This window comes from Aspergillus bombycis (assembly GCF_001792695.1).
Source record: "Aspergillus bombycis strain NRRL26010 chromosome Unknown contig00035, whole genome shotgun sequence".
Classification (NCBI taxonomy): Eukaryota; Fungi; Ascomycota; class Eurotiomycetes; order Eurotiales; family Aspergillaceae; genus Aspergillus; species Aspergillus bombycis.
In genome coordinates this window covers 100,700-115,517 of record NW_019170037.1, presented here as the reverse complement: position 1 = coordinate 115,517, position 14,818 = coordinate 100,700, and the positions used below count along the sequence as shown (strand labels likewise).

At 51.0% G+C, this 14,818-nt stretch overlaps 6 protein-coding genes across 6 annotated transcripts; 3 read left to right on the top strand and 3 right to left on the bottom strand.

Annotated features, from left to right (window-relative positions):
* Positions 1 to 199: 199 nt before the first annotated feature.
* On the top strand, positions 200 to 1,900 carry ABOM_005675 (serine/threonine-protein kinase RIO1; the record flags this gene model as incomplete). Its single annotated transcript, XM_022532804.1, has 1 exon — positions 200 to 1,900. The coding sequence occupies one exon, from the start codon at positions 200 to 202 to the stop codon at positions 1,898 to 1,900; it is 1,701 nt and encodes a 566-aa protein (XP_022389746.1).
* Positions 1,901 to 2,459: 559 nt separating this feature from the next.
* ABOM_005674 (autophagy-related protein 17) lies at positions 2,460 to 4,115 on the bottom strand (the record flags this gene model as incomplete). The annotated part of the gene is made up of 1 exon (XM_022532803.1): positions 2,460 to 4,115. The coding sequence occupies one exon, from the start codon at positions 4,113 to 4,115 to the stop codon at positions 2,460 to 2,462; it is 1,656 nt and encodes a 551-aa protein (XP_022389747.1).
* Positions 4,116 to 5,483: 1,368 nt separating this feature from the next.
* Positions 5,484 to 7,650, top strand: ABOM_005673 (F-box/WD repeat-containing protein; the record flags this gene model as incomplete). Its single annotated transcript, XM_022532802.1, has 2 exons — positions 5,484 to 5,918; positions 5,968 to 7,650. The coding sequence occupies 2 exons, from the start codon at positions 5,484 to 5,486 to the stop codon at positions 7,648 to 7,650; spliced, it is 2,118 nt and encodes a 705-aa protein (XP_022389740.1).
* A 781-nt stretch (positions 7,651 to 8,431) lies between these two features.
* ABOM_005672 (D-alanine--D-alanine ligase family protein) lies at positions 8,432 to 9,639 on the bottom strand (the record flags this gene model as incomplete). The annotated part of the gene is made up of 3 exons (XM_022532801.1): positions 8,432 to 8,587; positions 8,640 to 9,197; positions 9,271 to 9,639. 3 exons carry the CDS (start codon positions 9,637 to 9,639, stop codon positions 8,432 to 8,434), a joined length of 1,083 nt encoding a protein of 360 aa, XP_022389741.1.
* Positions 9,640 to 11,151: 1,512 nt separating this feature from the next.
* On the top strand, positions 11,152 to 12,519 carry ABOM_005671 (bZIP transcription factor; the record flags this gene model as incomplete). The annotated part of the gene is made up of 3 exons (XM_022532800.1): positions 11,152 to 11,304; positions 11,375 to 12,338; positions 12,404 to 12,519. The coding sequence occupies 3 exons, from the start codon at positions 11,152 to 11,154 to the stop codon at positions 12,517 to 12,519; spliced, it is 1,233 nt and encodes a 410-aa protein (XP_022389742.1).
* Positions 12,520 to 12,744: 225 nt separating this feature from the next.
* On the bottom strand, positions 12,745 to 13,428 carry ABOM_005670 (GNAT family N-acetyltransferase; the record flags this gene model as incomplete). The annotated part of the gene is made up of 1 exon (XM_022532799.1): positions 12,745 to 13,428. The coding sequence occupies one exon, from the start codon at positions 13,426 to 13,428 to the stop codon at positions 12,745 to 12,747; it is 684 nt and encodes a 227-aa protein (XP_022389743.1).
* Between the last annotated feature and the right edge of the window lie 1,390 nt (positions 13,429 to 14,818).

Below are 14,818 nucleotides of genomic sequence, written 5' to 3'. Positions count from 1 at the left end.
TACTTGCGACGGCACGCGTGGCCGATCGCTTTGCCTTCTTTTCCCTACGCGTTGCGGCCCGCGGGGTTCTGCCGGGCGGTGAGCGCACAAGGTCCACACTTAATCGAATATATCAGTAACTTTTTTTTTCCTTTGCCGGTTTCAGCGCCCACGATCGACTCGATTTGCCACCGTTTTTTCTCGGAATTCGAAGCTCGTCATGGCGTCGACGGATCCAAGTGCCCAGGCCCCTGGTCTGGCTGATGGTTTATCACCTTCGCACACCTACATCCCAAACCAAGGATATATCAATGAAGATGGCACTACCCCCACTATAGCGGGGCAAGATCCTGCGCTGCAGGAAGACGAGGAGGACGAGGAGGAGGAATTCTACGATGATATCTTCGAAGACGATGACCTGGAGGCAGAGAACATTTCCTCCTCGAATCCCGCCGATCTAACGAAGGCCTTTAACCGCCAGCGCAAAGTGAACGAACTCGCTGCCGACCCGAATGCTCCCAAGTGGACTTACCCGAAGACCAATACGCAAAAGCCTAGCATCAACACCCGTGCATCAGTTGATGACCAGATCAAGTCGTTGACTCGCCATGCCACAAAGCTCAAGCTTGACGATGTGCAGTCCGGATTGGCGGCTCGCGGTGACCGCGGTAATGACCGAGCCGATAGAGCAACTTCGGAGCAGGTGTTAGATCCCCGTACACGAATGCTTCTGCTACAGATGATCAACCGCAACATCGTTTCGGAAATTCACGGATGTCTTTCAACAGGTAAAGAAGCCAACGTCTACTACTCTATGTTGTTCCCGGAGGAGGAGGATGCCACTCCCGTGCACCGGGCCATCAAAGTCTACAAAACCAGCATTCTGGTCTTCAAGGACAGAGACAAGTACGTGAGTGGCGAGTTCAGATTCAGACAAGGCTACAGTAAGAGCAACAACCGGGCGATGGTGAAACTGTGGGCCGAGAAGGAAATGCGCAATCTCCGAAGAATCCATGCGGCCGGAATTCCTTGCCCAGAGCCGGTCTACCTGCGACTTCATGTCCTCGTCATGGCATTCCTAGGTAACTCCAAGGGAGTCGCATCGCCTCGTCTGAAGGACGTCGAATTTGATATCCCCAACCCTGAGACCCGCTGGCGTGAGCTCTACGTCGATCTGCTTGGCTACATGCGTGTCATGTACCAGACATGTCGCCTGGTTCACGCAGATCTGAGCGAGTACAACATGCTTTACCACAAGAAAAAGCTCCACATCATTGATGTCAGTCAGAGTGTCGAGCATGACCACCCTCGGAGTTTGGAATTCCTGCGTATGGATATCAAGAACATTAGCGACTTTTTCCGTCGTAAATCCGTCGACGTCTTGCCTGAGCGGATGGTTTTCGAGTATGTTATTTCAGCCGAAGGCCCGGCCACTGTGGACCAGAGCGAAGAAATGCAGGAAGCTATTGAAAAGCTCTTCGTGGCCCGAGCCGAGATACCCGACGAGGAACTAGACACTGCCGTCTTCCGCCAACAGTATATCCCCCAGACTCTAGAACAGGTTTACGATATCGAACGTGATGCCGAGAAAGTCCATGCGGGTGAAGGTGAAGACCTTGTCTACCGGGATCTTCTCGCCAGTGGCAAATCCGTTGCGCAACCCGACGACGCGGAGAGCGATGCCGGCTCTGATGTGAGCGGCGGAGTCTCCGTAGAGGGCTCTGGGTCGGACGAAGAGGACGACGAAGAAAAGGACCCCTTTGAGAAGGGGGCTCCGCGCGGAAAGCGCTTCGTAGACAAAGACACTAAGCGCGACCACAAGCAGAAGGTGAAGGAAGAGAAGCGGGAAAAGCGTGCAAGCAAGATGCCAAAGCACATGAAGAAGCGTCTGGTGTCTACCTCTTCACGAAAGAAGAAATAAACGCGATTCCGCTTCGTTACTTTCTATCTGGGTTCAATAAAAGTTTCAGCATTATTACGGGCTTAGGACAGGGTTTTATTGCGCACGATCTCATGAGATTTATGACCAGATTTTTTGATGGATAGAGAGAATGGTTCGACGCATATATAAGAACCATCACATGAGCATATAGATTTGCAAAGAGAATAAAAAAAGAATCAAAGCGTTCCATGACCTATCAGAGCTCTCTTTGAACCTCATATCAACCACCCAATCATCACATATCCGTACCAATCGGCGCTTACATCGCGAACATGGAGTATGCGTCCGTGGTGGCTATGGAGTGAAGGGGTTGGCGTGTCTATCGGACTAGGACTAAGCCTGCTTTTGGAATTCATCATTTAGATCATGTAGTGGCACTAGAATGCCTACTCGAAACATTAACGGTGCCTTCGAGCCCAAGCTTGGTCGGCGAGCCGCCTGACTTTGTCTGGCTTTTCTGAAAAGATACCACCTAAAACCGAAGACCGTAACTAGGGACGGAAGACGGGTAGCCATCTAAGCATGGCGCAGCTTGTGATCAGGGAAGATGTCGCATTCGGGCATTGAATCGGTCGATAGCTTCCTCAACAAGGGCCTTTGGGAGTTCCGGAATAATCTCAGCATCTTCCCCACCATCCCCCGGGGAAACTGCCCGGGTCTCTTCTTTGGGATCCATTGCTGGGACTTCTTGGTCAGGGGGCTCCGCAGCTATGCTTTTTAGATTACCGCCGGATATCCGACGGAACTCAATCCGCATTGGCTCTCGGCCAATCCCAGGCCAGATATCCGACGGGAGGTAGTCCCCTTGCTCTACGCGGAATGACTCGCGGGCATTCACGTCTTCCTCGTATAACTGGTCGAGCTTTTGTTTGGCGTCGCGGAGGACTTTCTCCACCCGGTGCCGCACTTGCCGTCGGCGCGCAACCTCGAGGATGAGCCCGTCGTACGCTTCCAGGAAGCCGTCATACAGTGTGTTGAGGTCCGACAGCTCGGCCAAGCCATTCTGTATTTTCTCGTACTCCTCGTGCCAGGCACAAGTAAAGCTGTGCGCCTGAGTTATATATCCCGATAATTGGGTCGAGGCGAGTGTTGACAGGTGTTTGAAGACACTGGTAGTCGCGTTGTATACCGACAGGACACTATCCCGCTGGGCCAACACATTTTCCAACACCGTCTCCATCTCGCCGATGCGGTCTTGAATCTCCATAACCACATCCTCTGCCTCGGCCGCATCCTTGATTAGCACGCCTACCATTTCTTGATATTCCGAGTCACTTAGCGGGTCAAGTGGGGCATTCAAGTTGGCGTTGATGCCTTCCTCGATATTGGGACCAACACGCCCGTTGACATGCACCGTAGCGGGCACGTCACCGGTAATGGATCGGGCAGCTGCTCCGCCACCTTCCGTGTGCTTGACCGCAGTGACACAGAGGTCAAAGTGGCGCACTAACGACTCAAGCAGGTTAGCCATTTCTTGGGCATGCATCTCGAGGGAATGCAGCATGGATGGAATTGACGAGAGAGACGGCAAGCTAGCGTTCGAGGTCGATTGCGATGACGAAGAGGCGGACGTTCGGGACGACGCGAGCTGCGTCGCTGCCCGGTAATTGCCGAGTGCTTCCTTGATAGACTGCAACTCATCGTCAAAAGCGCGATTAGACGATTCTAGGTCCGCCTGAGCGGCGTTGGTCCGATCGATTGAGCCTTTGAGGGTTGTATGTAGCTCTTCCACCCCACGCTCATCGACAAAGTCATGTAAGCTTTTGGATTCTTCGCCTTCTGGGCGGAATGAAGCGTGGACAATCGTTTCTCGCAACAAACCCAACGTCTTTCTCAGTCTTGAATCTGCAGTATCAAGGCTCTTTAGCACGGTAGCGAACTCTGACCGGCCGCGCAAGGAGACCTCCTGAGCCTCGGCACGGACACTATACAGAAGGCGTAACTGATTATTCAGCCCCCGGCGAAGGAAACCCGTTCGCGCCGAGACTACAACACTCTCTTCCAATGCGGAGCGAGCGGCCGTGACGATCTCATTAGCACGCCAGACGTGGTTAATGGACGACAGGGACCGCTTCGCCGCAACCAAATGCGAGATGAGTGTCTCTAGTTGAGGCATTGAGTTCTCCTGTCCCGGGGAGTGATCCGGATCAGGAGAAGCATTATTGGATATCGCGGATGACTCTGAGTCTGACATGGTCGAGGACGTTCCAGATCAATCCGTTAAGCAAAATGATAGAGGGAAAATGCCGTAAGTGATTTGCATGAGATAACTCGCCGATGAGCTTGGGCGTCCAATGAATGGTCGGCACAACACTGCGAGCGGCCGAGCGACCGGTCTGGAGCAGAGAAATACAGAGGAGCAGGGAATCTGGCGTGAGAAGCGCGTAGACTTAGGCCATCATCACTCCATTGGAGAGGCCAAGCAACGTTTATCCCTTCCTAAACAACCAGTGGTTTCGACCATCAATTGCCCGACTAACAGGGACTAGTGTGGTTCGAATTCTAGCGGTGAGGCGTCCAAATCAAAATCGAGTCTCAGGAAGCCTTCGCTATGGAAGAACCGTCTGATCTTGCCGCGTTCTGAAGCCGAGATGATGTGATGTTTCACGTTTCTAGAAATCTCGCCACGAAACGGGGGTAGTCAAAATGAGGTGATGAGGCTGTTTTCGGTACGAACTTAAGTAATCACCCCAAGGGGCAAAAAAACCATAATTAAAAAAAAAAATCGAAGAACAATTAGCAAGCGTGAACAGAGTAGGTCTGGGTGAGCAATGGTTGGTCAGAAGCACGACGGCCCAATGGTGGACCTGAGAGTAGTCGGGGAGAGTACGTCGCTGCTGGCACCCAACCCACCGGGGAACTTAGCGCCAAGCAATGGATCCCAGAATAGCGCAATACAGAGTCAGAGTAGGGTCTGAAAATTCTGGGGGATCCGCAATAAGGGCGGACAATGGCGACGAATTGTGCAACACAGAAGCAGTTCGTCGTCTTCTTTGGCGGGTCGAGATGTTGTGCTGATGCGACTAAGAGCGTCTATGGCGCCATCGCTGTCACGTGAGGGATACCGCACGGGGACTAGCGCAGCACGATACGCTGGATGGCGCTTGCGTGATCGAAGGCCAGCCAACAAGGTAGTCGATGTACAAGTACAATCCATCTTCGTCGCCTTCTTCCCCCCCCTGAACTCTTCTCTCTCAGGCGTATCCTTCTGCACGTGTGTTTCGGATCTGGCTGGACCATTGAAAACAGAAGGGAAGAACGTCTCTCTCTATCGATCGCTGCCGCTGTCGCCATCCCTCTCCCCGCCCGCCTATCAACTACTTAACCTGCTTATCTTGTGCCCTGACCCATCAATCCCCGACGGTCGCCAGTGTCACTCCCCTATCGGCGCACGACCAGGTACCGCAATATTGACCTTGACTTCAACAAACCTGCACGAAGGTGGTTGCTGGCGCAATATTCGTCGTCGTCCTCTGGATTTTTCTCTACGTTCCGTTCTGCCTTTCATTACGACTGCTACCACGGTAGCGCGCGGGCGGTAGGACCTTGTCTCAGTCACACGATGCAGGCCGACGACCGATCAGTGCGTGAAGGTAGCGACTCTTCGCAGACTTTCTTAATGAAAATGGCTCAACCGACGGGAGAATTTACGCATCGCTCGCACGAACAATCATTACAACAACAGCAACAGTCGTTCCAGTCCATCTTTGGCGGCGCATCGGACACCGCTGAGGAAATTGAACCCGAGACCGTTTCTAACCATCGAAAGCCCCACAGTTTCGGTGCCGCTGCGACGACTCCCGCAAAGCTTGCAAACGAGAATGTTGCACCATTTCTCGTCAAACACATCCCCGAACAGTACGGTCCCCTAGGGTCACGAAGAACCGACAAGCTGGAGGATTTGAGCAGCCCAAACTCGAAATTTTGCTATCGCCACCGGCCAGACCTTAAATGCAGACGACAGGCAGACGAGCCGTCTATGGATAAACTACAGAGGGTAGGGCTTTCTAGGGCTTGTCGTGTTTCTCTTAGCTAATGGGTTATAGGAATTGGAAACGCTGCCTCCCAGCGACCAACAGGGCATTGCCCATGTATGGTCTCTTTTTTCGGCCGCTCCGGCCAAGCACCGCAAATTGATCCTGCAGGGGATTATGGCTCAGTGTTGCTTCCCCCAACTTTCGTTCGTGTCCGCTACCGTTCGAGACCTCATCCGAATCGACTTCCTAACCGCTCTTCCACCGGAGATCTCGTTTAAAATTCTGTGCTACCTCGACACCACCTCGCTGTGCAAAGCCGCCCAGGTGTCCAGCCGCTGGCGGGCACTTGCAGATGATGATGTGGTTTGGCATCGTATGTGCGAACAACACATCCACCGCAAATGCAAGAAATGTGGCTGGGGACTCCCTCTTCTAGAGCGGAAACGTCTGCGGGAGTCCAAGCGCGAAATTCAATTGCGCGCCACGAACTGGGACGTCAGCGGACCCGCACAGAACGCAGGAGGTGCCGAATGCAGTGCGACTCATGCGGACGATTCGAATACCCAAAAACGAAAGGCGGATTCGAGCGATGAGGAGACAGCAATCGTGAAGCGGCATTGTTCCTCGCTGGATGCTCGATCAGAGCCAGATGATGACTACTACACGACTCGGTACCGGCCGTGGAAGGAGGTCTACAAGGACCGGTTCAAGGTCGGCACGAACTGGAAATATGGACGGTGCTCCACCAAGGTGTTCAAAGGCCACACTAACGGAGTGATGTGCTTGCAATTCGAGGACAACATTCTGGCGACTGGTTCATATGACGCGACTATCAAGATTTGGGATACCGAGACTGGAGAAGAGCTGCGTACCCTCCGCGGACACCAATCTGGTATTCGCTGTCTCCAGTTTGACGACACCAAATTGATCAGCGGCAGTATGGACCGCAGTTTGAAGGTGTGGAACTGGCGTACGGGCGAGTGTATCTCCACCTACACGGGTCACCGTGGAGGAGTAATTGGACTGCACTTTGACGCAACCATTCTTGCATCAGCCTCCGTCGATAAGACGGTCAAGATTTGGAACTTTGAGGACAAGTCGACGTTTCTCCTGCGCGGGCACACCGATTGGGTCAACGCTGTCCGAGTGGACACGACTTCTCGGACGGTATTCTCGGCTTCGGATGACTGCACCGTTCGCCTTTGGGACTTGGACACTAAGGCCTGTCTACGCACGTTCCATGGTCATGTCGGCCAAGTTCAGCAGGTGATTCCTTTGCCCCGGGAGTTCGAGTTCGAAGAGCACGACGCCGAATGTGATAACGATAACATGAGTACCACATCGGGAGATACGGAGCCAGCCGCCCTTCAGGCAGCGCCTGGACTGGAGTCGAACTTCTCTGAGACGTCTGTCTTTGGTCCCTCGTTTGACAATGGCCGCCCAGCCCCACCGCGCTACATCGTTACCAGCGCCTTAGATTCTACCATCCGACTCTGGGAGACCACGACCGGTCGCTGCCTGCGTACCTTCTTCGGCCATCTCGAAGGCGTTTGGGCACTCGGTGCCGATACCCTCCGGATCGTGTCCGGTGCGGAAGACCGGATGGTCAAGATCTGGGATCCCAGAACCGGCAAATGCGAGCGCACCTTCACCGGCCATTCAGGCCCAGTGACCTGCATCGGTCTCGGCGACAGTCGGTTTGCAACCGGCAGTGAGGATTGCGAAGTGCGCATGTACAGTTTCCGCAGTTAAATAGTTTGCTTTTTTTTTCTTCTTCTTCTTCTTCTTCTTCTTCTTCTCGTGGCCCGTCTCCTGTGGAGACATAACGCGCCTATGTTTAATGTCGTGCTTTGGATACAAATACCCTTCAAGTTGGCGCTAGGGTCAGGGATAATTCGTGATGTCATTATATAGGGTTCGGTTTGGCATGGATGGTGCCTGGCGTTGTTGATTTGCCTGCGTGACAGGCTCTTCGGGAAATGGGTTCAGGGTTGTGCCCATGAAAATAACAATAATCTTACATTGATTCATTTCTATTGTGCTTAAAACTTCTTAAACTAGTCGTATCGCTGCTCGTATATCTGCCCAGTTAGGAAGTAAGTTTAGGGGACATGGCATATGTTTAAATATTAAAACCACCACAACCAGTGTATGACAATCAGCTTCTGTCTCTACGTGGCGTCTCTTCTTCCCCCAATAACGCATCGGGGCTTTCCAACTACAACCAAATGTTCCCAATCTGTCGCACATGGGAAGGACCGTTATCAGCTCTAGACGTGTGGCTCCTTTCAAGCACCGATCAAATCATATCCGGAAAACGGCGACGACGAGCTATGCTGTTGCAATCAGGTGACTATCTACTCTAAGCCTACGAATGAATACCGTGGGGATCTCGTTATTATATTTCCCAAACCGAACACCTGAATAACGCCAACGCCTTAGTAAATATCACTTACATCCCCCCTTTTTGCTCTGGCCCCGGTATTGTTTATTAATGGCTCTTTTTCAAGGATAGAGTCTCTACGGTATTAGATCAATTCTTCAAACCATTCGGCACCATCACCGGTTTCTGCCTCAGTAGAGCATTGTCGACGATCTCGGCGATGATGTCCTGGTATTCCATTCCGTTGTTTTTCGCGATCCAAGTGAACAGGGAGTAATCTGGTCGTAGTCCGAAGATCGGATTCACCTGTTGCGGGTTAGGGAGGGCATGCTATTGTATCTTTGTGTGGGAACCATACCTCGATGACATATGGCACGGCGCCATCCAGGCGGATATCGACCCGACCTGCATCTTTACAACCGAGCGCCTGATACGCGGAGAATCCGATCTCGGCGACCACTTTGACCAGCGGATCCGCCAGGTCCGCATGGGCATGACCCATGTCATACCCGTCACCCCTGCCCTCCTTGGAGAAACTCGTCGCGAAGTCGACGGAGAGGTCGTCGCTTTTTCTTCCCGCAGGGTTGTACCATGTCACCTCGGAGACACCTAGTACTTGGGCTTGTTCGCCGGTTCCCAGGATGGCTACGGTGAATTCACGGCCGTCTAGGAATTTCTCGAGGAGGATTTCTTGGTCTTTGAACTGGGCGCGGAGGTCCTCGACGACGTCTTGGAGATCTTCTTTTCGGAGGATTTTGTTCGACGGTGATATGCCGTTGGATGTGGATGCGGCGATTGGCTTCGCGAAGAGCGGATACGGTATTTGGTCTTCTAGCGCGGCGTAGTCCACGTGTTCGCCGGATCGGGGGATGATGACGAATGGGCTCGTTGGGATTCGATAGTGTTCTAATAGCATCTAGGTAATGCGAAGGGGGCCAATCAGTATCAGATACTCTAGGGTTTGGTGAGCGCTGCGGAGTATAACTCACCTTGGTCTTTCCCTTATCGATCCCCGTTGCGAGCGTCGCAGCGTCGGAAAAGGTAAAAGGGATCTGATAGGCCTCTAGTAGGGCGGGGACCTGCGACTCCCGAGCGGAGCCGAACACGCCCTCACTGTAGTTGAAGACGAGGTCCCATTGCTTGTGATGCTCTGCTGAGAGATGCTTGACAAGCGTCTTGATCCCGGGAACATGGACCACGCGGTGGCCGAGACTCTCGAGGGCTGATGCTACGCCGTTGATGGTCACATCGTCCGCTAGATCGGCGCATTCGCTCTTGGAAAATCCTATGGATTCATAGTAATCCTTTGGATCGTAGATAAAGGCTATGTTGAGGCCGGTGCGTCTAGTGTCTCTCATGATGTACTCTGACGCGTGGCGGCGATGGTAGAGGGATATAGAAGTGTAGATAGAAGAATAATTCAGCAAGTTACTTGATTAAGATGAGCCGGATATTAGGGCAAGAAGAAGAGGAATGAATTTCACTCCACACCGAATGATATGAGAGCAGGTATGGACGGGGAGACTGGAACGGCGTGTGCATTATACGACACTGTGATATGAGAGATTTTATCGACTCTGGATGTCCTTAACTGTTCCCCATCGTACCTATCCCCGTAAGTTAGGGTATTCCCCCCATTCCCAACAAGGAAGGAAGCCGTCGACGTCATTCATCCAACTTCCCATTGACCCTGTTGCGTCATGATCGACCGATCAGCCAGTGAAACGAGCAACGGAGGTCATATTGGATATCAAGATTGCATCAGAATGTTAATCGTCGCGCAAGGCGAATGGAGAGGTCTGTCTAGACTTTTGTCTCGCCGTCGTTTGCCCCCTGCAGACCCAGTCCTACCATGGGTGCGAATGCGTGACGTGCGAATAGACTCGGAGAATCCAAGCACGTCGTATCAGGGAGGGTCCTTATCTAGAAACTTTGTCATTGCCGATCATGGAAGCCACGTTGCATGGTGAACAATTTGAACTCGTCACTAGGTTGCAAGGGAAATCGCTCAGATTGATCCAGAACTACGCAGCGTATGCAAGCTGATGGTATCAATGGGTGATAAGGGAGATGATGGCTTTCTAGTCTGTTTTGGGGTTAGCGTTCCACTAGCCCCGAGGCGGTATAGCTTCTCTTCTCCTCCAGTATAAGTATGGGCATATCGACATCAAACATTACAATACTCTGGCATGGTAACCTCCGTGACTAAAATATATAGTACAGCTGAAAGCTAACTCGGTACCTCGGGGTAGATCTCCTTGCTTACTTTCTCCATGTGGCCTGCAATATCTTCCGCAATACTCCGTTTTCGATGCTACATAGCACACAGAGTCCGGAGGACTATATTGAACCCACCTACTTCCAGGGATATAGGAAACCTAGGACGTTGAAATAAAAGACAGTAAGGATACTAGCTTCTGTCACGTCTTTATCTCGTTCTTCTTCACTGAAGTTGCCAAGGTAATTCATCAATTTTGTTATCTTTTGCCTCGCGATCTTGATTAAGGCCTTTTGCTTTTTTCTCTCCTCGGCTTTGCTCCATGTCAACGCCAACATAGGTGCTGTACCCACTATTCGCCTTTGCACTCATAGGTCTCTAATGTAAATAGTTTAGATAGTCACTGATCAATCAATTATCACGACGGGCTCCAATTAGGACACCAATCTTGTTACTACACAGCTAGTAGCACTCGGGTGCGCTTTCATTGGCTTTTCCCGATGGAGAGACTGCGGGATGTGGGTACAGCACCGCAACGCACCGCAGCCCACCCATTTCTGTATTGGAAACTTGGATAATCGGATAGCCCCGCGACTAATCTGATAGGAAGCCAACGCGGTGAGTAGATTCAGGAGATCCATATATGATCACTATGTCTTCCGGCCGGCCTGTTCCAGAAGCAGGTTCAAATAGTCTACCTGGAAAACCAGGTGAAGGTGAGGGATGCTCGGATGACCTTCGTCGATTACGCACAGGAAAGCGAGGCAGACCCCCAATTGACCCTACGCAAGAAGGCCTAGTAGAGGTGTGTTTAGGAAGCCTACTGCTCAGTCCATCTTCATTATGCTTTGCCTGGTTATCTGACTGGAGCGTAGAGGCGCCGGAAGCAAGTTCGGAAAGCACAACGGACTTACAGGTCTCGAAAAGAGGAAGAAGATGATTTGCGTACGAACTACGTGCAGGTTCTTGAAAACCGAATCCAGCATATGAAACAGTCTTTCTTTGAAATGCTATCCCACGTCACAGAGGCAGAAAGTGGTCTGACACAGCCGGATCTCACGCGCGAGCTCCAGAGTATTACGCGCGACTTTTTATCTGCTTCTCAGATTGTCGAGCCCTTCAACGAGTCAAGACGTGACAATGGACATCCTCCCTACCACAACAACTCAAGTGGTGATCCTAACCCGTCTGGACCAGTCTGTTTTTCCAATATCTACACCTCTTGCACGACAGACTTGCCGCTACCAGCCGCTGTACCTCTGGAAACGCCAATGCCTATTCATACGCTCCCTTTAGGGCTTCCATCTACTAGATACGGAATGGAAATCCCGCTGCCGAGAAATTTCGCCCAGCGGCTCTATTTCAGCTGCATCAAGCGGGCTTACGGCCTGCTCACCAACCCATGCGCGGACGGGACCGAAGTCGCGCGCGTTTTCCAGTACTCATTCCATTACTCGGACGCCAACACGATGATTTCGACCTTCGACATCTTGCTACGGACGAATGCCGATTACCGGACGGCATATGTCTATGGACTGGGTGGCGCCGGAACCCATTACAAAAATCGGCCGGCGGACTTTGGCATTGTCCAGAATGTCTTGTTAGGACCACAGACGCCGTCCAAGAGCAATGATGAAACATGGTTCGATCCTCGGGATATCGAGGGCTGGCTTGAAGAGAATGGACTTGTTATTGGAGGGGCACAGTCATTCCTGTATTTGTCGGAAGTCAGTTCGTTTGAATCGTCCAGGGACATGACGTTATGTCCAGAGGTTGAGCCCTCTCTGGTTTCACAGCGGCGGAGTGCCAAGATCCTCAACGTGGACCTATTTCTCAATGGTTTGTTATCTCCACCTATTTGGAACGTGTGATACGCAGAAACGCTAAAGGTACATTTTGAGCAGAACTCCTCTCGAGGGGTGTATGTTTAGGCTGTGCACCGGGATTCCGTCGCTTGGACGTTGAAGCGGCATTCAGCCTCGCGATATCCGATGATCCGACTTTCAACCGTCAGCCATAATGTCACCACGAAAGACGGGACATTGCATTAGAGTCAGAGTCTCATGTGTTTCCCCGACGGCCCTATCTACAAGACAAGTAGTGGACATATTTCACCCTTTTTAAAACATGGGCATTAGTCTATTGCCGAAAGATGACTGGCCTACACAACGTGGCTACTTAAAAACAAATTCGAATGGCACTGCCTTCGTTGAGCCTTTCACCAAACCAAGCCCCTTCCAACGACTCACGAGCGACAGATCTCCAACATCATGATCAATCCACTCCGCGAAGTATACTTCTCGCCACTAATATTTTCCGGCAGCAGATCCTGATCACCGTTCGCAACCAACGCCTCAACGAGAGTACACTTTCCTGCTTCCGCAAACCCCAGCCCCCTATACAAGCTTACGGTAGCATGGTTCTCTGGCTTTACCATCAACCGCACCCAGAGCTCGCGCGGAGAGTCCCTATACGAAGCTAGATACCTCAATGCCTCCTGACACAACCTCTTCCCGAGACGACGGCCGCGGTGGTCGGGAAGCGTAAATAAGCTGAGCATCTGCCAGAGTTCCATGCCCCGTTCTTGGGTGGGCTTCTTCTGTCCGGATTCCTCAGGTAGGATGAAGTCTTCAGGGCTTAGTGGGCCCCGCAAGGTTAGCTGGCCGACCCACTCTGTGGTCTGCGAGCATGGTGCATTGTTTTGTGTAGGTCTTGCGGCGCATATGAAAGTCTCTCGTCCGTTCGCTGAAAGGCGGTCTACCCATTCGGTGTCTGTGAGGGAAGATTCGATCTCGTAGGTAGAGGAAAAAGAAGTCGGTGCGACGGATAGGGCCTGCAGGCGCAGCTGTTTGTATTTTTTGGCGGAGGACTCGATCGCATTTTCTTTGTCGATGTGGAAGAACAGGTACTCATATTGATCTGTTGACATAATGTACGATTTTGTAGGTCTGAATAAATTATGAGGATACGCAGTAGAATCGCTGGGGTTATTCAATGCTTAAATGACGGCGACGCAATATGTTTAACCTAAATTACTTCGGCAGTGGGTACCGAAGACAGGTGGGTCTTAATAAAAGATCACGGAATCAGAAAAAAAAAAAGCTAATTGAAGCAAGGATTCACACCCTGTTTGAGGTAATCTATAAGACAAAGTTTCTCTGGGATGCTGTTATATCGTTGATGCTAGACACAATACAGAACCGGGAACTTGGATAACATTCTTAATTAGAATGCCGTACGACCAATCCACTATAGCCTATGCGGTAAGTAACTGTAAAGATAGAGTGAACACAGTTAAATATAAATTATAGATCCAAGTAGCTGCTCAGTGGCCCTCTAAGGCTACCGGTCTGGCCCCTCAGCACCCTCACTAAAGCAAAGGCGTTCAAAGTAGGAAATCTGCGGTCGTTCTGGAAAATCCGGTGCGTATAGGTACCTGTATATACAGGCAGTTTAATTTGACTTAATAGACGCCTGATGGTTAGCTCAGAACAGACAGTATCTCTGAGTGATAGCGTCCGAGACAACACCTACGGTTTCCTTTTGTTTCCATACTCGGAAGCTCAAGGGTATAGAACTCTGTTCATAGCCCTTCGTATAATGTAGTCAGACTCGAGAAGTCAAAAGACATGGCAACTCACGTTTTAAACATTCTTCAAGTTGGGTGTTTCTGATTATATTTACCTGCCCTATATTGTTCCTGCTCCTTTTGAGTCGAAGAATATGTGATATACTGCGCTCTAGCTCCACCGGGCTTACAGTATGCACTATACAGCAATAGGTTTGATAGTCCAACGCGGCCAAGCTGAACCCCACGTTGATTACAAATTCATTTTCTTATATATATACGAGGACTTAACTATATTCAAACAGCATATGGGTTGTAACCTTAGTTTCTCTCACCACTTTTTTAAGCGTGGGCAACGGTAGTTATTCCTGTTTTGACTTCCAAACCCGCAGCTGTGTACGCACTTACTCCATATTGCCCGCAAATTTTCTTAAGCCAGACACAATGCGGGGCTTGCAATTCAGGTAACTGAAGATTATTGAGAGATCGACGGTGTTGAAGCGAGGTGGTGAACCGGCCAAGACCCAGTCGATACGTCGGTCTTGCTGATCTCTCGGGACTACGGAGTATTGATCGGGTGATATCCAGTCAGTTGGCGAAGAGGACATTGGCGTATCAAACTATTGAACAATTTGAACTATCATTGTAGATCGAGCAGACCCACTGTATATGACTGTCGGCTATTACGCTCGTACAAAATGAAGCTTTTAATTTGAAGTTCTACTACTACTTTGAAGACTGTTTACAAAAG